The 22,871-nt window shown below is 44.8% G+C and overlaps 1 protein-coding gene across 11 annotated transcripts in view; it reads right to left on the bottom strand.

The window, feature by feature from the left end:
• The window catches only part of ITPR2 (inositol 1,4,5-trisphosphate receptor type 2), a 364,184-nt gene that overhangs the window by 263,274 nt on the left and 78,039 nt on the right, over positions 1-22,871 (bottom strand). For 8 of the 11 annotated variants that reach the window (XR_013394522.1, XR_013394523.1, XM_077935647.1 and 5 more), the window contains 10 exons: positions 19,975-20,129; positions 18,932-19,031; positions 18,683-18,843; positions 16,744-16,885; positions 13,080-13,241; positions 11,067-11,239; positions 10,685-10,804; positions 10,403-10,588; positions 7,859-8,110; positions 5,599-5,743 (listed from right to left, as the gene is read on the bottom strand). Coding sequence is in view for 9 of the 11 variants with exons in the window: in XM_077935647.1 (XP_077791773.1) it covers positions 5,599-5,743; positions 7,859-8,110; positions 10,403-10,588; positions 10,685-10,804; positions 11,067-11,239; positions 13,080-13,241; positions 16,744-16,885; positions 18,683-18,843; positions 18,932-19,031; positions 19,975-20,129 (1,596 nt within the window). In the remaining 2 variants the exon portion in view is untranslated. The remainder of the gene's footprint in view (positions 1-5,598; positions 5,744-7,858; positions 8,111-10,402; positions 10,589-10,684; positions 10,805-11,066; positions 11,240-13,079; positions 13,242-16,743; positions 16,886-18,682; positions 18,844-18,931; positions 19,032-19,974; positions 20,130-22,871) is intronic. The other 3 variants (XM_077935644.1, XM_077935651.1, XM_077935650.1) reach the window with 2 other exon arrangements.

Below are 22,871 nucleotides of genomic sequence, written 5' to 3'. Positions count from 1 at the left end.
CACACTTTACATCTGCTCTAAAGTTGGGGTACTGTTGCAAATTCCCATCGAAGTGAGAGACTAGACCGCCTGCTCGTCTCCCCAACCCAATCCCCTCCGGTCTGGGTGTCAGTTGCCCTTGCTTCGTAAGCATTTCCAATCTGACCTGGAGATCTCTGTAGGCGGCAGCTGCGTCCTCCTCTCTCTTCCTGGATGCAAGTACCTCGGCATTCAGTTGTGTCACTGCTTCTCTGAGATCCGCTATCTGTTGTTCGGCCGTCATCTTGTCTGCCGTTCGTGAGCTCTCGAGTAGGCACCAGCCTTCTCTCCTCTCCGCTAGGCTTTCGATGCCCACAGGAATGAGGGACGGAGCTTACTGTCAGAGCTGCTCCCCGATCCTAGCTCAGAGGATCACGCTAGCCAGCGTTCGCTTTATAAAAGTCTTTATTGAGTTACAGTTTCCATTTCCAAGCTGCTGCGTGCAACTCTACGTCTTATGGCTAGACCGGCGAAGCTCCGTCTGAGTCTCCGCCCCTCGTACACCAACTTAATATCCTCGCCTTACTCCACCTTTTCCGCCTGACCGTCCTTCTCTGGGTCCCTCTGCCCCCCGTGGTCTCCTCCCTCCGGGACTCCTCTGACGCTGACCCCCCGGACCCTCCTGTCTCCTTGCGTCGGGCTTTAGGACCCGGCTCCCTTTCCGGGCTGCTTACTGCGCCGCCTTCCTGTGCATTTGAACTTGGCGCGCGCGCCCAACCTTCCACTTTCCGCTTGACCGTTTCTTCGCTCCCCGATGGGGGTGTGGTCACTCCTGACTCATGCCCTCCTCCCTGCTGCGAGCTGCCAGGGCTCGATCCCTGACGTCCTTCCTTTCCACTGCGCTCTGGTGGGGACGCTGGCCCCGATTTCCAACTGCTGCCCTCTGAACCCCCGCTGGTCCCTTCCTCCTGGGGTGTCCCCCTAGGCCCCCCCTTTGCTCTGGCCACTGGCGCTCCTTTCTGTGAATCTTCCGATTCACTGGAAAGACTCGGAGATCTCGGGTCGTCGTCATCACTCATCCTTTCTTCGGACTCCTCCCCCTCGCTCTCTGTTTCCTCCCTTGCCCTCGCCTCTGCTCCTGAACCCCTGGCAGGTATGAAGCTATGCAGGACACTAGAGCCCTGCCCCTATAAACAATGGAAATTTAATTTTTATTTATAAAAACATTTATGTCCAACTGTATAAAAATATCACAGTGGTTAATAAAATTGTTAAGTTAAAAACAAGTTTAAAGTAAGGAAGTTAAAAACAAATATCAATAGATCATTGTGGGGGTGTTATCTGGGTTGGGGACTGGGGAGCAGGACACCTGGACCTGCAAAAAGGCACCCACTGAATCTCTACTGGCAGAGCGTTTAGGAGAAAGGCTTGATCTCTCTTTGTTGCCAAATTAGCCTCACAAATTTATGGAACGATCAAAAATGCTCTTGCAGATTATTTCAGTGGTCAAGCTGAAATATAAGGGTTCAGGTGATCTCTGAGGTATCCTGGACTCAAGTTATTCAGGGCTTTGTAAACAATACAAGAATCTTGAACCTGGCTCAGGGGCAAATGGTTAGCCAGTGCAGTTTTTTTAACAATGGTGTCACACGTTCTCTATCAGAAGCTCCCAACAACACCTTGGCTGTAGCGTTCTGCACCAGCTGGAGCTACTGAACCAAACCCAAGAGCAGCTCCACATAGAGCACATTACAGTAATCTAGCCCTGAGGTTACCAACACATGGACCATGGTGGTCACACTATCCCTGTCCAGGAACAGCTGTAGCTGGTGAACCAGATGAAACTGGTAAAAGGCACTCCTTGCCACAGAGGGCACTTGGGCAAAGTGACAAAGATAGGGATACTCCCAAACTACACACTTGCTACTTCAGAGGGAGTGCAACCACATCCAAAACAGGTAACTTGCCAATTTTCCAAACATGAGAACCACCCACCGAAAGAGCCTCTGTCTTCCCAGGATTCAAACACAGTTTATTGCCCCGCATCCAGTCCACCACTGCATCCAGTCCAGAGCTTTCCTGATTCAGCTTTCTCCTGAATCAGATATTATGGAGAAGCAGAGCTCAGGACAGCAATACCTCAAGGACCGTCTCCCCATATAAATCTTCCCAGACTCTGTGTTCATCATCTAAGGCCCTTATTTGTGTGACTGCTCCAACATGACGTCTGGAGGGTGGCAACACAAGAACGGGCCTTTCCTGCAGTGGCTCCCCTTTTTGGAATGCTCTCCCCAGGGAGGTTCGCTTGGCACCTTCATTATAGATTTTAGGTGCCAGGCAAAAACATTCCTTCTCAACCAGGCCTTTTGTGATGGCCTGGGATTTGGACTCGGAGGCTGAACCTGAGGAATCCCAGCCTTCACAGGATTCCCCGCCTCCAGAACCAGCTGAGCCGGGGCTGGGGCTTGAGCCTGAAGGGTCCTCACCTGTGCTGGATCCTCAGGTGCAGGCACCAGCTGAGTCTGCTCTGGCTCCTGAGGTGATGGAGGACCCATTGCCTGCAGGTGCTCCACTCTCAGCCCCATCAGGGGAGGCTGAGGTTGCCTCTGGGTCTGGTAACCCTCCAGCCTCTCCTGAGCTGCAGAGGCTCAGGGCAGAGAGGCGGAGGGAACCCGCAGGAGGAGTGCTCGCCTCCAGGCCAGGAGAGGCAAGTCACCTGTGGACTGGGGCCGCCCTATGCCTCGGGCAGATAAAAGCCAGCCATCTCCACTCCCAAGTTGTGGGACCAATGTTGTTGGTAGCCAGTTCCTGCCTGCACCCTGTCCTGCTGGATCTCCTGACCTCACCCGACTCCCTGCCTTGGACCTAGCTTCAGCTTTGACGGACGGCCTCAATACTGCACCCTCGACCTCGGACTGGACTCGGACCACGCCTCACAGAAACCCACGGGACCAGCACACCTTTGGCTGATTAATATACTATAGCCTTTTAACTGTGTCTGTGGGAAGGGGGGCTACTGTTTTGTTGACCTTGTTTTAATTAATTACTTATGTTTTTATCTTGTATTTTATTATGTAATAAAATGAGATACTGCTTTGAAGGGTGGTATATAACTTTAATAATCAATAAATAAATAAGCATACAGGTGACACCTCATTCCCAAACTACTAATGATCACACACAACATATTTATACAAATATTAAATAACACTGGGAAGAGAATAGTGCCCTGGAGAACCCAATAGCACAAATGTCAACAGGCCGAGAAACACTCACTCAGTGATACTTTCTGGACACAACCTTGATGATACAAACAGATCCACTGTAATACAGTGCCTCTGATGCCCATATCACTAAGTCGGTCCAGAAGGATACCATGGTCAATGATATCAAAAGCCACTGAGTGAACAAGCAGAAGTAACAGGAGCGCACTCATTCTGTCCCTCTCATGATGAAGATCATTCATCAGGGCAACCAAGGCCAATTCAGTTCCAAAACCAGGTTTGAACTCAGATTGTAGTGAATCTAAAAGAATCAGTCTCTTCCAGGAATAACTTTCTCCACCACCTTTACCAAGAAAGGGGATCTATAGTTGTTACACTTCGTTGCGTCTAGGATGGACTTTTTGAGAAGTGGACACACCACTGCCTCTTTAAGTGCAGGCAGACATCACCCCAACGCACAAGGAAGTGTTTACCACACCCATGACCCATTCAGTCTCCCCACCCCAGCAGGTTTAATAAGCCAGGATGAACAAGGATCTAATGAGCATAAGTGCAAGTATCCTGTCCACATCCTCAGGCCACCTCAGCTGGTACTGTCATAATTAGGGTTGCCACCTTTGGTTGGGCAAAATACAAGACAGGTCATGCAAAATAAATGTCAGGACTGCCCATGGTCCTCTTCCGATCACCACGCAAACGCTTCCTGTTCTTTTATAACTTTTTATTATGTATTAACAAACAAACTTTTAAACTATCCTTATCTTTAACTAATCTTCCTCAGAGTCACTTATTTCAGATACCTTCTGAGCTCTGCTTCTCCGTGACCAGCCACCCTCAAAATGGCGAACGCGTCCTTCCCTTCGCTTTCCCGCTCTTTTTTCTAACCTCCTGGCTAGAGCTGGCTTGTATCTCCCCTTCTCCGAATCTGAGCTAGAACTGAACCCTTGCCTTTCCTGGGAACATCCTGTCCCTCCCTGTTGTTCCCCTTGCTCTCTTCTATTAGATTCACTGCTCTCCTTCCCCCTTGGAGAAAGCTTTCTCCCTCTGGGAAACTGGAAACTTCTAACTCTGACACTTCCCTGACAATAAAGGACAAATTGGGGGGGATTGGGGGTTAAAAATTACTTTACCTGATGCAGAAATGCCTTCAAAGCAATCCTTTACAATGATCAAATGAAAGCTATCAGTAACTACAAACATTCCAATGATACTGAAAGGAAATCCTCCCCACCCGCTGAATTTCTGCCTATCAGAAGTAAGATAAATGTAGAAACCCAGCTAAAAAAGAAAAAAATAAGAAAGTGGAGAAAAGATAGCAACAAATTCTTAGGTTTGAAGTGGCTGAGGTTGCTGCTCCAGGAAATGTTTCACCCGTCCTCTTAGACAGTGTTTCTTGGGTCTCTAGCTGTCTTTGGATTACACTTCCTATCCTCCCTAGCTAGTAAGACCACTGGTCAGGGATGATGGGAATTGTAGTCTGAAAACAGCTAGAGACCCAAGTTTGGGAAACATTGTCTTAGAGCCCTTGGAAACCCAACCAAACCCAACCCAGAAGAGCCTGCTGACTGGCAAGCTCTATTGGCCAGATTGGAGTGTTAATCAGCCAGATTGGGAGGGCAGGCTAAACCTCCAAGGTGTCTAGCAAGATGGCCTGTGTGAGACAAGCAAGTTAGGGTGAGTGCACAAAGGAGGAAACATTAATGCCAATTTTATTTTTTAATAACTGGTGGCAACCCTAGTCACAATAGCAGCAACTTTATTCTCAGAGTGTTTAGCCAGTGACAGCTAGTTACCATGTGCTCCAGAGATCTGCCCCTTCATCAAGATTAACCATCCTACAGCCACACAGAACAGCTCTGCTGGACAGCTCCCTAAGGACGCAATGGAGGCAGTAAAGTAGGATCTCTTTGCTGCCCTCACTGCCACATGATAGGCCCAATTATGAGCCCAAGCATGTGCTCCGTTGACTCCTAAGCACGTTTTACGCCACTTATGCACCAACCCTCTCCCAGGCCACCTCACTGACTGCACCTCTTAGGCGTACCAAGCAGCAAAATGGACCCCACAGTGCTGGAGCGATCATATCAATGGCTCTGCAAGTCTCACCATTCCATAGTGAAACTAGGGCCTTAACAGGATCAACTGTTCTATCCATTAAAATCATACTGAACCCACCCTCTGGCTTCAGAAATTTCAACAAACATTGCCTACAGGTTGTTAGGTATTCTTAATAACCTTCCCCACACCATACTTGGTTTGGTAAATTCAGAATCAGCAAGACCTCAAGTGGGAGGTGCAATGGTGAGGTAGGAGGCAGAGAATGATGGTAAATCAGCTGATATTCTGCTACTGCTCCCCTTTGCTCTTTTTTAAATTTAAAAAGCACTCAGTACTGGCAAGGATAACAGAAAAATACCTCAAAAGTTAGCTTGTTCTTTTGTTTGTCTCCAAAAGGAAAGGGTTGGTTCACAACTTCTTTCAAGTACTCCTCTACAAATTCCATTGTCAAAGCAAATTTCCTCTTCATGTCATTTCGTGAGGAATCTGTGAAAGAGTCATACCTACAAAGCAAGACCATGAGCAAAAGCTAAATAAGTGGGAAACTGCAGGAGGGAGTAAAGGTTTAATAAATAATTTTTGGTGCCTCAGAAGCACAAATGTTTGATAGGTTGTTGACACTCCCAAGAGCTTGTCACAAATCCCCAAGAAAGTTAAAGAGGAGTTGGCATCATGAGAATCAGCGTAGACCTCACCATTAATTATTACTATTTGTAAGTTTTATACTGCTTTTAATTACTAATTAATGTGTTTTTATTGTAAGACATCCAGAGTCTATATTAAAAGGTGGGATAAATAATAAATAAAACAAAATTAAGCTGGACTGTACATTCTGTTAAGCAGCTGATATACTCTAGATATCTACTCCACAAACTCAAAGGTCCATCCTGAAGATATATAAATATGCAAGGCTCCTCCAAAACAACAACAGAAACCTCTACAGTGGTGCCTCGCAAGATGAAAAGAATCCGTTCCGCGAGTCTCTTCGTCTTGCGGTTTTTTTTGTCTTGCGAAGCAAGCCCATTAACGGCTTAGCGGCTTAGCGCTATTAGCGGCTTAGCGGGTTTAGCGGATCAGCTGATAAGCGGCTTAGCGGATCACCTGATAAGCGGCTTAGCGGCTTAGCGGATCAGCTGTTAAGCGGCTTAGCGGCTTGGGAAAAGGGGGGGGGGAACCCCTGCAGGAACTCGCAAGACATTTTCGTCTTGCGAAGCAAGCCCATAGGAAATTCGTTTTGCGAAGCACCTCCAAAACGGAAAACCCTTTTGTCTAGCGGGTTTTCCGTCTTGCGAGGCATTCGTCTCGCGGTGCACCACTGTACCTCAAAATAAGGACCCTTCTATGAGCACAACTTCTATGAATGGAAGCTCTTTTGATTCACATATAGAATCCAAGCTTATATCTATACACAGCAGGAACCTGTAGCCTATTCTGGACACCAACGTAATGCATGCATTTATAAACATGTATTAGTCATGCCCATTTGTTGCCGTTTTATGTGCACACACAGCGTGGAACCCCAGGCAGCAACTCACAGCAGAGCCTTAGTGATTACATGCAAAACTTGGAGCTTGTCAGCAACGGTACTCTAAGGCACATGAATTCTAATATGAAGCAGTTGCAATGCATAAGGCTATGCCAAATAGCTTCTTCCTAGGGTTAACTATACCCCACAAAAGGGTGGTATTGGTAATTTTTTGAGTGGCAGATGAATTTAAAGAGCTTTCTTCGGGATGAGGTAGTCACTAGATGATTATGATGGTGATCTTCTTCTTCTTCTTCCCTTGTTATGGATCTTCATGGCACAAAAGTCAATACTAAAATGTTATACTGTGTTACCCACCCAGGACAGAAACCTTTTCACTTTCATGCTGCATGAAAATTCTCAGGTTTTTATTCTCAGAGATGATAAGAAATACAGAGATGATAAGTATACAATAGTATACTGCCTTAAGTTCCGGTCTGGGAAAACAGCAGGATATGAAGTAAATAACTATAATAATAATTGCTTCATAAGAACGTAAGAAGAACCCTGCTGCATCAGAACCAGAATCCATTTAGACCCAGGATCCATTAAAATAATTTAAACCAGAGTAGCCTGCCAAGGTGCTTCTGTGTGCTGCAGAGGTATCTCACCCAGTGAGGCAGAGTTTCAAGATTGGCTTCCTGCCAAGATGGGGAGGGGCATGTTCGGGTGCACCAGTGGAGCTAATCCACTGCTCTAGACAATGCACTTGTACCATGCCAAGCTCCCTGCCACCTTGTTCCTCTCCCTTCCAGTAAGAGGCACTGCCAGGAAGCTAGCATTATAGCCCCACCCCACAGAAGCAAGCCACTTCTGGTATGCTCAGAAGCAGGCAATGGCCTTGTCTTATTTGTCTTCAGAAGACTGTATACTGCCTCTGAACATGAAGGTCCCATTTAGCTATCAAACCAGGAAGCCTGTCCTACATGAATTTGTCAAATCATCACTTAAAACCAACTAGGACTGTGTCCATTATGCCATCTATGATGATGATGATGATGATGATGATGATGATGATGACGACTACTACTACAAATGAATCTGCCACCAATCAGTGAATGTTCCATTTTGTTGGTTTCAACAGAGAACTCACTCGTAAATAGTGATCTTGGTAGGGATTTCAGTCCATAGCCTGGCATACTTCACAGGCACCACTGTCTCCTGAGGATCTCTATCCACATGCATATGCAGCATGAGACGGCAGAAGGAGGCTCGCAGGTCGTAAGGCAGGCTCTCATCTGACATGCAGCGCAGGATCAGATCCACCGACAGCTGTGTGGAAATCTGGTTTATAGCCAAATACTGGCGATCCAGACACATTCTTGCAAAGAGGTTCAACTGGTACCTTAGAAAAGATAATAAAATAATGTCATTTCTATTTCTGTGTTTGTTACTCAATAACCTGGTTGCTAAGGTACCAATCTAAACATCTGAGTTTACATAAACTCAACCAACACATTTCTAGTCTTTTACTGGACTATGGCTGTTAGACTCTCACTCAGTTATAAAATACAATCCACATTACATGGTGTTAGGCCTGGGCAATGTATCAATACATCACCCAGGACACGATGGCAGCTTCACCCGGTGGTATACCATGAGTGAAACCACCACTGCTCCTGAGTCCTCCACCTCCAGCACCCAGCAGCAGGAACAAGTGGCCCCAGCTGGGCCTGAAATTGGGGAGGGGGCAGGAGGAACAGGGACAATTGGGCATGAGGTGAAGGAGGCTTGAAATCGGTGTGTGTGTGTGTGTGTGTGTGTGTGTGTGTGTGTAAAGGAAGAAGCAGTGAGAATTGGGTGCAGGGTGAAGGAGGCTTGACATTGGTGTATGTGCGAAGGAAGGAGCAGGGAGAACTGGGCATGCGGTGAAGGAGCCTTGAAACTGGGGTGGGGTATGTGCAAAGGAAGGAGGGAAAATCGTGTGTGTTTGTGTGTGTGTGTGTGTGTGTGTGTGTGTGTGTGTGTGTAGGAAGGAGCAAGGAGAATCTGTCATATGGTGAAGAAGGCTTGAAATCAGTGTGTTTGTGTGAAGGAAAGAGCAGGGAGAACTGGGCATGCGGTGAAGGAGCCTTGAAACTGGGGTAGGGGGGTGAAGGAAGGAACAGGGAGAATCAGGCGTGTGGTGAAGGAGGCGGAGAAATTGGCTCCTTAGGAAATCAGCTGCCCCGAGGAGAATGGTGGCTAGTAAGTGACGCAAAGCAGGGAGACAGGACTCATCCATAGGCGCCGACTCCATGGGGCTTGAGGGGGCCCGAGCCCCCTCAAAAATTCGTTTGGGGGGGCTCCGCCCCCCCAATAATCTCCGGCGCCCCTCCAGCAGAGCGCCATCGCCGCCCCTCCCCCAGCCCAAAATGCACAGGGAGGGGCGGGCTGCATGCCTCCTGCCCTCCCTCCCGAGCAAAAGCTCCACCCAATTTCCTTTGGAGCTGATTAATAGGCGCAGCACGCTCTCCCCTATTCGCTCACGAGGAGGCGGCGCCACTTTATTTGCATATTCATGAGCTTATTTATTATTCATGAGCTTTCCCAGGCCCCCCCAATATTTTTTATAAGTCCGCGTCCCTGGACTCATCCTTCCCCCCTCCTAACTTGCTGTGTGTGTTGCATCCCCTCCATTTCATATTGCAATGTTTGGCTGGTGATACATCACGATGTTGGAATGCTGACATTGCCCAACCCTGCATGGTGTACACAGCACTGCTCTGAATAAATCCCTCAACGACATTGAAATTCTTACATTTAATAGCAGTTTTGCAACCTAGCCTTGTATCCTGCCATAAGCCATGCCTAATGAAAATGTTAAGGACACAGGCTGAAAATCCACAAATCAATCAGCTGACTTACAGTATACGGTCAATCTTATGCACTTTACTCAGAAGCCTGCTCCAATGTGTGTGTGTTGTGGGGAGGGCTTTCTTCCTGGTAAATGCGCCAAGAATTGCAGTCTTAATTTAATTCAATGAAACAACTTTAGTTTAAATGAAGACCTATCAATGAACTGCAGATTGTACAATAAACATCTCGGGGCTTGTTCAGCTGTTATTTCCCCTCCGGGAAATGAAGCAACACCAAGTTTGATTTAATTTGATGGTGGTATAACTTTACATTCCTCTATTAGCAGAATATCTTACACGGGGCTCTTTGTAGTCTCCTAGCCATGCACTGATCAGATCCACATTCTTGTAGCTTCAACAATGCTAGTGGGTGTTCCCATGCCATTCATCTGACCCCCAGTGAAGTATCTTTCACAGATCAATAGTAGTCTTTTACCCAAAATATTAATTTAGTCCATACCCAGCAATGCGTATGCTTTCAGCCTTGGACCACGTTGCACAAAACACCATTGCAGTACCTTATAAACACAGCTTTGTTCAGTCATTGTTTTCCAAAGTTTATCCCACTTTCTGGTGGAACCATGCTGGAGATGGGTGTGTGTTCAGTATATTTTTTCTCAAAGGGAAAATTCTTACCGAATTAATGCTTAGCTCAGACCTCCAAAATTTGTGGAGTGCATGTTGAATTCAGGCAATGAACTCTGAGGATACTGATGAATCCAGAGAACACAGAAGGAACAGAAAGGATTAACTTGTGTCCTGTGGGACAAATAATTCACCTTTTTGGAAAGCTGCTTTACCTGTAATAAGTGAGGACTTCTAAATCAGCTTTGGTGCCCTCCTTAGCTTCTTGGGCAAGATGCCTGATGGCTTTGCCATGAGGTTCCTTGTTGCTATCAATCCAGTACAGCCAAACTTCTTCCTCGTCCAGATCATCAGAGAGGGTGGAGCAATCCAAGGGGTTGTCCATTTGCACTGAGACCAACCTTAAAACAAACAGTTTACACTATAGCTACTAATGATCTTCTTAAAACTGTGTGAGACAATGTAAAATAATTAAACTGAGAGGTCAATTAACTTACTTGGTCTGAATGAGAATATCAGCATTTCCTGGGCTCAGCATATATTTGCAAATAAGTTCCTGAGTGACTGGGATTGCAGTTGTGTTGGAAACACACAAGTCTGACAGGTAGTCCAAGAACCTTGAGGTGAAGGGGAGATTAACAAGAAAATGGGTTGGGTCACACTGCAGGAATTTATTGCAAAGAAACAACACAATGATTATCAATAGTACCCTATCCGTAAAATACTGAATGCAAATTTAAATTACATATAGTGCAAAGTTTATGTAATCTATCATTTGTTCCTGGACACAGGTTCATGATCACAGATACACCGATAAAAAGATGACCAGTGTACAAATTTTTAAAAGAAAGCAAAGAAATGGTGTGGGCTAATTCAAACCTTGGCTCTCGATTCCTCCTGAGTAAATTTACAAACGTCTCTATTTCTTTAGCTGTGATATGTTTCTCTAGTAGCTTCCTGTTGTTGTGCAGCAAAGCTGTGATTGTGTCTTCTGCCAATATATCATAGCCGATCTGAGACTGCATGACGCAGAAGTTCTTAGCAATGTATTCCTGGAAGAAAATCCCAGGGTAGTCTGTCACCAGATTGAAAGATGGAAGGTTCCACACATGAACCACACCCCATTTTTGACCAGCAATATTTAGTTTGATAGGCAAGTAGATGAGAGACCATGGTTCCTTTCTTTAGATTACTAGAAGCATACTCCATATCTCCTGTGTTTAGCTATTTTAGTTTTGTTTCTATCTTGATCCTTCTCAAGGCACAGAAGCCATTAAAATCATTAAAACACAGGTCAACAACAACAAAAATACTCAAATCAATCAAATCTTTTCCAAGTCTGATTATATTAAAGATATCCCAAGAGGAAAGTTTTGCTCTTATGGAGTTGGATTCAGGTTTGGACTTTCACAGAGCTCAGAGAAGGGCTGCTCCACAACTGTGAGGCAGCCACCAAAAATGTTGGTCTGTAACAGCTGTCCCCAACTTGGTGCCCTTCAGATGCTTTGGACTACAACCCCCATCAATCCCAACAAGCATGGCTGATGCCCATGTTGGCTGATGTGCTGTTCTAGTCCCATGGAAGAGCCTATGGGGCAAAGCAGCAAAGCAGATCACATGGAGAGCACCTGATGAGCAACTTGCAGAAATGAACTTTTGAGCTTCTACCTCCACTTCTGCTAGGCTTCACCCCTTTGTGGAGAACTAAAGTCTCTTGAAGGTACAGCCTTCTGGCCTGACAAAGGGGACCTCTCTTGAATTCAGTGGCCTTCCACCGGGTGCCACTGGACTGGCAAGGTATTGCAGAGGCACCATAGATTCATAGCTGGGATTCCAGACTGGTTCAAAATTGACACCTAGACATACAGTGAAGAAGGCACTCTCACTTCACATACACAGGACCAGCAAGAAGGTGTATCGGAGGTATGTATAACCTAAGCTATTACAAGATTTACACATCCAAATCAGTACCTTGAACTGTGCCCAGGAGACAATTTAGAGTTAGTACAGCTGCTAATCAGCATGATAATAAAAGTTGCTTCTTCACATCCCCAAAAACCTGACCAGCATACTTTTGTTTGATCAGCCAACTTTTAGCTTTGATGTTTACTTGACTCTCCTTGTAAAGTTTGCCCTAGTATGACCCACAAATGCTTAGATACGCCATGTACCAATCAGTACTAGAATATTCCTTATGACAGGAAGATTCCTTCTCACAGACTTTTGTTCCCAGGTGATTCATCAAGATGGGGGTCCACTAGTCCACTTCAGACCAGTAGGTAAAGCAGGCATGGCGCTATTCTGGAAGAGTGCAAGTACATCTGCTAGTCTATGGTCAGATCACCTCCCCACTCTGCTCCTTTCCTTGCTTTTATTTATTTAAATATTTCTATTATGCCATGCATAGCTCCCTGGAGCCCTCATGGAAAGAAACCAGTAAAACAATAAAAGCGATAAGAAGTCAACCATATCAGTTCAAAAATCCCACACACAGTCAACAAATCAACCAATAAATGGCACCAATCTTTTTTAAAAAATCAGAAAACAAGTCAGTTTATCAAACAAGATGGGTTAAGGGGGATGTCCTGGGAACACCCTGCCTGACAGTTGATAGCAGCGAATTAATCCCACCTTCATCTGTTTAACTCCAGGTGGAGCCAATCATAGCATAGAGATTCCAACTCAACAGCACCTCATGCTACTATACTGCACTTGGTTAAAGTAATGGAATTAATCCACAGTCACACTGAAAGTGAAATTTTGGTTCCATAAAATCAAGTTGGCATTACTCTCCTGCAGCAGTCATTCCACTGGATTCAATGAATTTGTAAGCACAACCAAGGAGTCCACTGTATACAATTATGTAGCCACATGAGAAGGCAAGAGAAAAACCTGGTTTTTCCTGTAGTCCTGCTGGGAATGCCGGAGGATTCTGTAACAAAGCCTCAGCATGTATTTGTATGGGGCATATCTCTGGTCGCCCAGATCTTCAAGTCTCAGTATGGCTCCTTCTCCCGCTTTGTCTTTAAATGGAGCTTTCAAGATCCCAAATATCTGTTTGTATACACATAGAGACACATAAATACAAAAACAAATTGATTACTAATGGTGGGGATAGAAAAACAGGGTATTTTGGTGAATTCAGTGAACAATATATTATATAAGCATTTTGAGTCAAGGAAAATTGTGTGGCATTCTATATGTAATTTTCACTATGAGTTCACTTCATCCTCCAACAGGTCATCTCATGTTTAAATTATTTTAAATAATACTGTAGCTTAGCTCCCAGCAGTGCAGCAGCTACAAGAGCAAGACAGGAGGAAAGTGGTCGCGATTTTCACCCTGTGCACCAGCATGCTGCCTGATAAGCTTAACTATGATTTAAAAGTAACAGTGGTTTGCAGTGAGCTGAGGAACCCGTGGCCCTGCAAATGTTGCTGGACTACAACTCCCATCATCCCTGATCATTGGCAATGCTGGCTGGGACTGATGGAATATGGAGTCCTGAAATATCTAGAACACTGACTTCTCAACAAGGGGGGCATCTGAACATTTCAGGGTATGTGTGAGTGTTTCCATTAAAAAAAGTGTGATCTAACAAAAAGATTAACAACATGAAAGTATACAAGTCTGAAATGTTATGTTCAGAGGATGAGAAGATCACATGCAGCATGATCTGCATGCCATCATGAGTGCAAAGAAGTTCAACATTATCTCTTAAGTGGTGTGACATGCAATATACAGAGCGCAGCAGTTCGTCATGCACTGTGTGGTTAATCACTCACATGTTGATTTATACTACTCATTTCCACTAATTTTTAGAACTTTGGACATACCATACACTACTGCTATTACATATGAGATTATCCTCGATTTAAGGCTGAGGTTTTTTTCAGTGTGCTATGTGGGGATGGAATTGTGCAGCTGGAAAAATGGACAGAAAACTGGATGTGTTGGGTGCATGTGTTTATTAAGCACTTAAATGACAGATAATATCAGGGATGGTATGCATATAAATTAGATGAGCTCAGTGTCTGTATGTAAATTACCCAAACCATATTAAAACACCTTCTTTTGGGACAGATCCTCCCCTACTTCATCTTCACCTTTGGGCAGGTAACACTTGCATCCTTGTAAATACCCTTTAAGTACTCCTGTTTTTGTAGCTTAGGCCTATCTCACACCCTGTGTTCCTTCTGCGCAGCCAATACATAACAGCTGGTCTTGGGTCCCAGTTAGTCAATGGTGGCATATTATACTGGATATAAAGACAGAAGGTTCTTGTTTCCACAGACAAGCAGGCCTGCATTTACTTTTGATCACAACGCTTGCCAAATATTTCACCAATGAAAACTATTTGTTTTTACTCTTGCTTTCTTGAATGAGAACTAGTAAAGGTAAAGGTACCCCTGCCCGTACGGGCCAGTCTTGACAGACTCTAGGGTTGTGCGCTCATCTCACTCTATAGGCCGGGAGCCAGCGCTGTCTGCAGACACTTCCAGGTCACGTGGCCAGCGTGACAAGCTGCATCTGGCGAACCAGTGCAGCACATGGAACGCCGTTTACCTTCCCGCTGGTAAGCGGTCCCTATTTATCTACTTGCACCCGAAGGTGCTTTCGAACTGCTAGGTTGGCAGGCGCTGGGACCGAACGACGGGAGCACACCCCGCCGCGGGGATTCGAACCGCTGACCTTTCGATCGGCAAGTCCTAGGCGCTGAGGCTTTAACCCACAGCGCCACCCGCGTCCCTCGAATGAGAACTAAATTCACCATTTTCCCCACAAACACGAGAGCTGGAGAGAGAACTACAGCTGAGTATGAAAGGCATAAGTGATCTAGTTAGTGAGCCAATCCAGAGAATTCTACCAATTTATTAATCCCTGCTGGCTTTGCTCACCAAACTCATCCACCTCTTAGTCAGGCTTTGCAGATTACAAACCAGGCCAATCTTATGCCTGCATTGAGTCTGAAACAGACCACCTAGAAACCCTCTGAAAAAGCTTCACTGCTTGGCAGCTTGATTCTGCAGACCATAAAATATATTCAGGCAATGGAAACTGAGCTGATTGCAGAACACACTGTGAAAACGATTTTATCACTTATGTTCAGTCCTTGTCAGAGCATCTCCAGAAGGACTTTTTGGAACGCAAGTGTGATTCAGCTGCCAAAGATGATTTCAAACAATTCCCTTCAGGAAAAAATTGGTTGAAATATTTCCCTGTTGTCAGAGCTGCTCCCCGATCCCAGCTCACAGAGGATCACGCTAGCCAGCGTTCGCTTTATAAAAGTCTTTATTGAGTTACAGTTTCCATTTCCAAGCTGCTGCGTGCAACTCTACGTCTTATGGCTAGACCGGCGAAGCTCCGTCTGAATCTCCGCCCCTCGTACACCAACTTAATATCCTCGCCTTACTCCACCTTTTCCGCCTGACCGTCCTTCTCTGGGTCCCTCTGCCCCCCCTGGTCTCCTCCCTCCGGGACTCCTCTGACGCTGACCCCCCGGACCCTCCTGTCTCCTTGCGTCGGGCTTTAGGACCCGGCTCCCTTTCCGGGCTGCTTACTGCGCCGCCTTCCTGTGCATTTGAACTTGGCGCGCGCGCCCAGCCTTCCACTTTCCGCTTGACCGTTTCTTCGCTCCCCGATGGGGGTGTGGTCACTCCTGACTCATGCCCTCCTCCCTGCTGCGAGCTGCCAGGGCTCGATCCCTGACGTCCTTCCTCTCCACTGCGCTCTGGTGGGGACGCTGGCCCCGATTTCCAACTGCTGCCCTCTGAACCCCCGCTGGTCCCTTCCTCCTGGGGTGTCCCCCTAGGCCGCCCCTTTGCTCTGGCCACTGGCGCTCCTTTCTGTGAATCTTCCGATTCACTGGAAAGACTCGGAGATCTCGGGTCGTCGTCATCACTCATCCTTTCTTCGGACTCCTCCCCCTCGCTCTCTGTTTCCTCCCTTGCCCTCGCCTCTGCTCCTGAACCCCTGACACCTGTATATCCCAAAACAGAAGAGCAGGCTCTGCACATCATTGTGACATTTTCATCCACATGCCTTTGTGAAGATGGGTTTTCTGTTCTTTTAGATATTGAAACAAAGCAGCGCAGCAGGCTGATGCTGAAAGTGAAACAAGATGTACTCTGTCTTCCACGGTGCCCAGAATCCAAAAGCTTGTGACAAACATGCAGAATCAATGTTGATATTAATAATAATAAAAGCATTTTTTTGAAATTTATAATTTTGTGCAGCTTTTTGGAAATTTGAGTAACTGGTTTTTAAAAAGTTATAAGTACTTTGATTGATTTTTATTATTAAGCCCCAAAATATTATTTATAATTAATATTCAATAATTTAATTTCAATCATTTTGAAAATGCAAATAAAATAATTAGGAGAGGCAGGTTTGAAGAGATTTTTATATTACCTAAAAGGGGACATTGGGTTTAAAAAGTCTGGGAAACACTGACTAAAGGGGTCAGTCCCTCCCCCACCTTGAAGCGATATGCAAACAAGGCCACTGTATTTTTGAAGAATATGCTCCATATTAAATATTTCTATCAATTACATACCTGTGCCAATATATTTTGTTCCCTCATTAATTTTTGCCTCTCTCGGTTGGGCTTAATGACCATCACATCCAACACTTCCTGGCCATTATTGGGCACATCAGCAACAAAGAAAATGAGATCTTCCAACAGCTTGGTTACAAACCTATGTTGTTTGAAGAAGTACAATACAGTGAACAAGTGTAGCTCTGTAACAAAATGTTACAGCATGGAGTGTTTCTGTTCAGGGTTTCAACCACTCTTTCCTTTCCCGCCACCCCAAACTCCCAGCAGTCAGTCATCATTCTGCACCCTTGCATCATGTTCAGTCCACATTGGGCTGTTTTGATAAATATTTTATCTCTGTTTTTCCCATTGGTTTCTGGATGCTGGGGGTGGGAGTGGGGCTCAGTAACATCAACTTATTTCATTTCTTCATTGGTATCTATGGGCAACTTTCTCTTAAGTCCCCAAAGACAGCAGCAAACAGCTTCTCTGTATAATGTAAGAAGTGACCCATCAAGACAATGAAATGGTTCTTTCTAACGGGTGTTTGGGTGTTGTCCCAATCTCCTTGTTCTAGCCACACTATTCTATTCCTGACTCCCACCCATTTCAAATTTCCATGCCGTTCAATTATTATGGAACTGTTTTGAGGGTTACTCACACACAGTTCCAGTTTTTGCCCCCTGCAGTTTTTTTGTACTTGGGATTTGCTAATACTTTTCTCTTGTCCCGCAGTAGTGAGGTTTGAAATACAGAAGCACAATATAACAAAAATAGGTATAGATTGTTGGCATCCATCTGTCTTAAAACACAATGGAGTGTGCCTCTGGGGATGAAGTCAAACCGTTGTGTTAGCAGTGACCTCCCTGGGGCACAAGCTTCGGCAGTGTGTCTAGAGGTCCTGGGCTGCCCAGACGACAAGACACCTGCCTTTTATATATAAAAGGATAATGATGTAGATAATATAGATATTTTTCACATAACCACAACCTCCACAAACATCCCCCTTGTGACAGGCATTTTCCTTGTTTGTTATAATTATTACTGACAAAAATATATGGGGTTGTCTCTAGCATGCTGGTTCACCAGCAGCCTTTTTTTTTTTTTTTTTTTTTTTTGCACATAGCAGAATTACCTCTTCCTCTCCTGTCCCCTCAAACCCTACCCCACCAGCCACACACCCTCAAAATCAGCTCTAAGGTTTGAGAGGCCCTCTGGAGCAGATCTGGGGGACATGCAAGGGGAGGACAGGAAACCCATTGTTGCAGCATTACATACAATCCTCTGACTCCACAAATCTGCAGACCTTCACACCTAACACAATTTTCCACAACTCTTGCACTATCAGAAGCCAAGGGAATACAGAATTGACACATTGTATGCACATAAGGAAGTCAATGCACAGAAGTCTGTTGAGCCTGAAAGTGGGGCATGGGGTTGATACACTTTCCCTAATCCTCCTTGTGTTCAATACATACACATTTTTGAAAGCATAAATAGGCTCCAGGGCTGAAAGAGCACAGGGATGGGGAATCTGTGGCCCTCCATATATTGTTGGGCTGCAACTCTTCTCTTTCCTGCCCATTGGGCCATGTGGTCTGGAGGTAATGGCATTCTCCTATCCTGCAATGGGTTAATGCATCAGACTGTTAACCAGAAGGTTGGTGGTCGGAGCCCACTCAGGGACAGCTGTAAGCAGGATTCCTGCAGTGCAGGGGTTGGACTAGATGACCCTTGGTGTCCCTTCCAACTCTATAATTCTGTGATCTTATGACTCCAGCAACACTTGGAGGGCCACAGATGCCTCATAGCTGCTGTAGCATAATAATGCTGAACTGATCAATTATTTCTAACATCTGGTTTAGTAGTCTCTTGTGAAAGCCTGTATTAGCTGTAAGCATTTGCTTGGTATCTTTAGGTCAGGGAGGGAGGCAAAAGGTAAGAAAGGATCACTGACCTCCTTTCATTTTGAGTTACAGAGCCATTCTCCAACTTTTTAACTGTGGATGCTAAAACCTTGTTGGCATCATTAGCAAAATCCAAATCTCTAACCTCAGACAGAGGAACAGACACAATAGCAAATGCTTCCTTGTCTTCTTTCGTTTGGCAGGTCCCAATCTGTAATATTGTCAGGGGAAGAACAACCAAAATTTAACGTGAGAAAGCAGCTTTCTTTGCTTAAGTTATGTTGACTGTTGGTATTTACCTTTAACATCACAGGCCTTTCTTCGTCTTTGTCTATTGGGATACTGGTACTGGTGACCCATGTGTTGGTGCACAGGTGTCTCAGTCGCACATAAGAATTTCTAAACAAAGTAAAACAACAGCTCTCAAGGAATAAATGTAAAATCATTGGAGCATCAAATGTTGTTTTCAAATCCACTGGGAAAGAATCAGCTGACAATGGGTCCAGCCCTGGTCTCCACCTGTGGGTGGAGGCTTTATGCTCAGATTAACAAGAGGAAGGAAGAAGGAAATGTGGAGCACTAGCCTACCCCTCTTCTTCCCCTGATTTCCTAGCCAGCACCAGCTACCTCCATCACAAAGAGGCAAGTAAAGGGAGGAGGTGGAGGAAGGCTAGCCTAGCATGCTCCCTTAGGAAGCACTATTGCTCTGCAGGGTCATACGGCTTTGCAGTCTTCACGCACATAATCACTCACCCCCAGAGACAGAGAGAGGCTGGAGACACTGACTAAGCAGGTACATGGAAGGCAACCTCTGCCTCTCTCCCAAGCACTACTTGACCTTTCTTCCAAGCTTAAAACAACCCCCTGAAATTGGGTTGCTGCAATGCCCCCTTATTATAGACCGGCACAGGCTCTCTCTTCCTCCACACTTCATCATGAGTTCCGGCACCTTCCCCCCCCAAAAAAAAAGCACTGGGTACACGTACATGTACACATACACACACACACATATATGTAAAGCACCCCTGGACGGTTAAGTCCAGTCAAAGACGACTATGGGGTTGCGGCGCTCATCCCCCTTTTCAGGCCAAGGGAGCCAATGTTTGTCCACAGATAGCTTTCCAGGTCATGTGGCCAGCAGGACAAAACCACTTCTGGCACAATGGGACATAGTAATGAGTGCCAAAGTGCACAGAAACATGATTTATCTACTTGCACTGGTGTGTTTTTGAACTGCTAGGTTGGCAGAAGCTGGAAAGAGAAACAGAAGCTCACCCCATCACGCAGATTTGAACTGCTGACTTTTCAGCTGGCAAGCCCACAGATACACATGCAACACTACCTTGGAACCAGGCAGTCAGCTCGCTGAAGGGTGGTAGCATCCAGTTCAAAAAGAGAGGCAATATCATTTCCATGTGGCACAGACACCAGCGTATACATAATTTTTTCCCCAGCATGTCGTTTCTTCTTTGGAATGAGAAGTTCGCTGTCTCTCTGCTGAAGAACAAGGACACTTTGGTTTACACAGTGTCCTATTGTTAGTTCTGCAAGAATAATATATTTTTTCTTTGCAAGGTGACGGGGGTAGGGTTACTAGAGTGAAATTGTAGGGTTACTAGCTTCTTTTCTCATATTCAAAACAGAAGGACCAACCTGCCTCAAGGATGCTGGGATGCAAGCTGCCTTTTCACACAAATAGGTCAGAGGCCAACAAAAAGTCCCTATGACAGAACATGTTATTGCTTAATGTGAGTTCCGTCAGGGCTGCTGGGTGTTTGGCAGAGGAATACAGCATCAAAGCGCTTGCTTTAAAGGAGTACAAAGATAAAAGACAAAGGACAGACAGGAGGCATTGAGCATCAGGAAAGGCTGTGTTTTTTTGTCCCCACCAACAAGGGCAGTCAACTTTGCAAAACAGCTTGTCCATGATATGTGCTCCATTTATATCAGTCCTTGAAATATACTCAGTTGAGTAGTAATTTCATGTTCTTTATTTCAGCTCATAGGAACAGTGAGCAAATCCCTCCCCCCCCCCCCCCCCGGAACCTCAGGCTTTACATACATTATTTACACAATGAGTACCGTCTGATTGGTTGATTATGTTTCCCTCCTGGAACCTGATTGGGCTGCTCCTGCAGGCCAATCAGGTTGTTGCATTCTAGGACACTACCTGCCTCTTGTTCTAGTACATAACAGTCCTACACTGCACATTTAGCTGTTGAGATGTGGCATAAGCTCAACCAGGAAGCCACTACTGTGAATACAGGTCCTACCTAGGTATTGTGACTATGAATATCATGTGGTGTGGTATATATGCCCTGGAGGAGGATTCTAAACTCAAATTCTCTCCCAAGTTTTTTTTTTAATAAACTCAAAGCTACCTGCATACAGAAAAACAGCATGTCTGGATGAAGAATTTTAACCGAGTATTTTTCCTTACTTAGAATGACAGAATCGTAGGGTTAGAAGAGACCCCAAGGCTCATCTTACTACTTTTCTACATGCATTGATCTTTTGTTTTAAACTTAGAGAGACATTCAAGATTATTCTGCTCCACCAGAAATCTGCAACAGTACACTCCTGCACAGTTTCTCTGCATAAGCACGAGTGCCCCAGACTTTATAGGCTCATTCTTTGGAAAAGCTGCCTCTGAAAGCATAGTTACAGTCCTAATGTTATTTCCCTCCATGAAGACCATTAAGCTGCAGTACTAACTGAACTTAAAATTAAATTTTAACAACCACCAGAGTTCTAGAAACATCTGCTAAATCAAGCATAATCTGGTGTCTCTGTGTTAAAACAACTTTAGCAGCGGCTTACAAAACCAGCAATCCCATACAGCGTTAACAGAGCTTTAGAGGCCAAATCTCTCTCTCTCTCTCTCTCTCTCTCTCTCTCTCCTCTTTTGAAGTCTGCACAAACAGTGGACTCACCCCACTAACTGCCCCCAATTAAATATAGCACACAGCTCTCTCTGTATGCTAATTACACCAGGTTTTACAATTTACCACAGGCTATCATGTGGGGGACTTGTGTGAGGGAAAACTTTGTGATTACAGTCTCAGGCAGAAAATGCTCAAACAAACAAGAAAAGTTTTATTAAACAAAATGAAATTTGTGAAACAAAGTGGGTCAGGAAATGCATTCTTTCAGGTTAACTTATTTACTTTCATTAACTATAATATGTCTCCAGCTTAAACACAGTGTTTTTATTTAAACACAGTGTGTGCTTTTATTTAAAATGCATCTCTGGGTTATTTGTGGGGCATAGGAATTCGTTCATTATTTTTTCTTCAAAATATAGTCTGGCCCCCCACAAGGTCTGAGGGACAGTGGACCGGCCCCCTTCTGAAAAAGGTTGCTGACCCCTGCTATAGGGTAATGAAAATAATTCATAGCCTTAAAAGGTAAAAAAAAAGTCTCAGACTTTCTTGGTTCTCTTTTGTGCCAGGTCTATACTGAGATCAGAAGTAGGGCCCTCTCTATAATGCAATGATGATAACCTGTGGCTTATTGTGGAAATGGTGCATCCAAAAAACTATGCAAAGGGTTAATGCTGTAGTATATAATCTTGTGATGTCATATATACTGTATACTGTATAGTTCAGTTATCAACTTAGAGTTTTAACTGTGAGAGCAGAAAGTGTGTTGTGCCTCCTAAGAACCAGTCTGTAAATATTAGTCACTCCGATACAAAGTCATGTAAATATATTTTAGCAACGTATTACATGCCTCTCTTGTATATTCAATCTGACAAGAGCAAGCACAGCAAGTAAAGTGATATGTTATTTTTAAACTTTGTGTGGTTTTTCTATGGGAAAAAGAGAACTGTGAAAAACAACTTCACCTGCACCAGCCAGCATGGCCAATGGTCAAAGATGATGGGACGATGCCCAGCAACATCCAGATTAGCACCTCTGCTATCATGGCTTCCCAAGTCCATAATTCCCTCTCGAACTGTACCAGCCTAACACCCTCTATATATTTTTGGAGTCATGTTGTTGTTATATATTTATTTATATCCCACCTTTTTCCCTGACAGGGTCTAAAGACAGCTTACTGATAAAATATGAGCAGCTAAACACACTGGGAAACAATAACTAAAAAACAAACATTAATAGAATTAAAGCATATTGTGGCATTTGTTTTTAAGCCAACTCATGACACATTGTAAAATTTGTTTGGTCTGTTTATTTTGGAAAGCCATAATTATTGCCAGTTGCTTGGAGAACTTTTTGT

Source organism: Podarcis muralis, chromosome 10, assembly GCF_964188315.1.
Source record: "Podarcis muralis chromosome 10, rPodMur119.hap1.1, whole genome shotgun sequence".
Taxonomy (NCBI): Eukaryota; Metazoa; Chordata; class Lepidosauria; order Squamata; family Lacertidae; genus Podarcis; species Podarcis muralis.
Note: the sequence above shows the minus strand (reverse complement) of the source record. Positions and strands in the feature narration are given on the sequence as shown.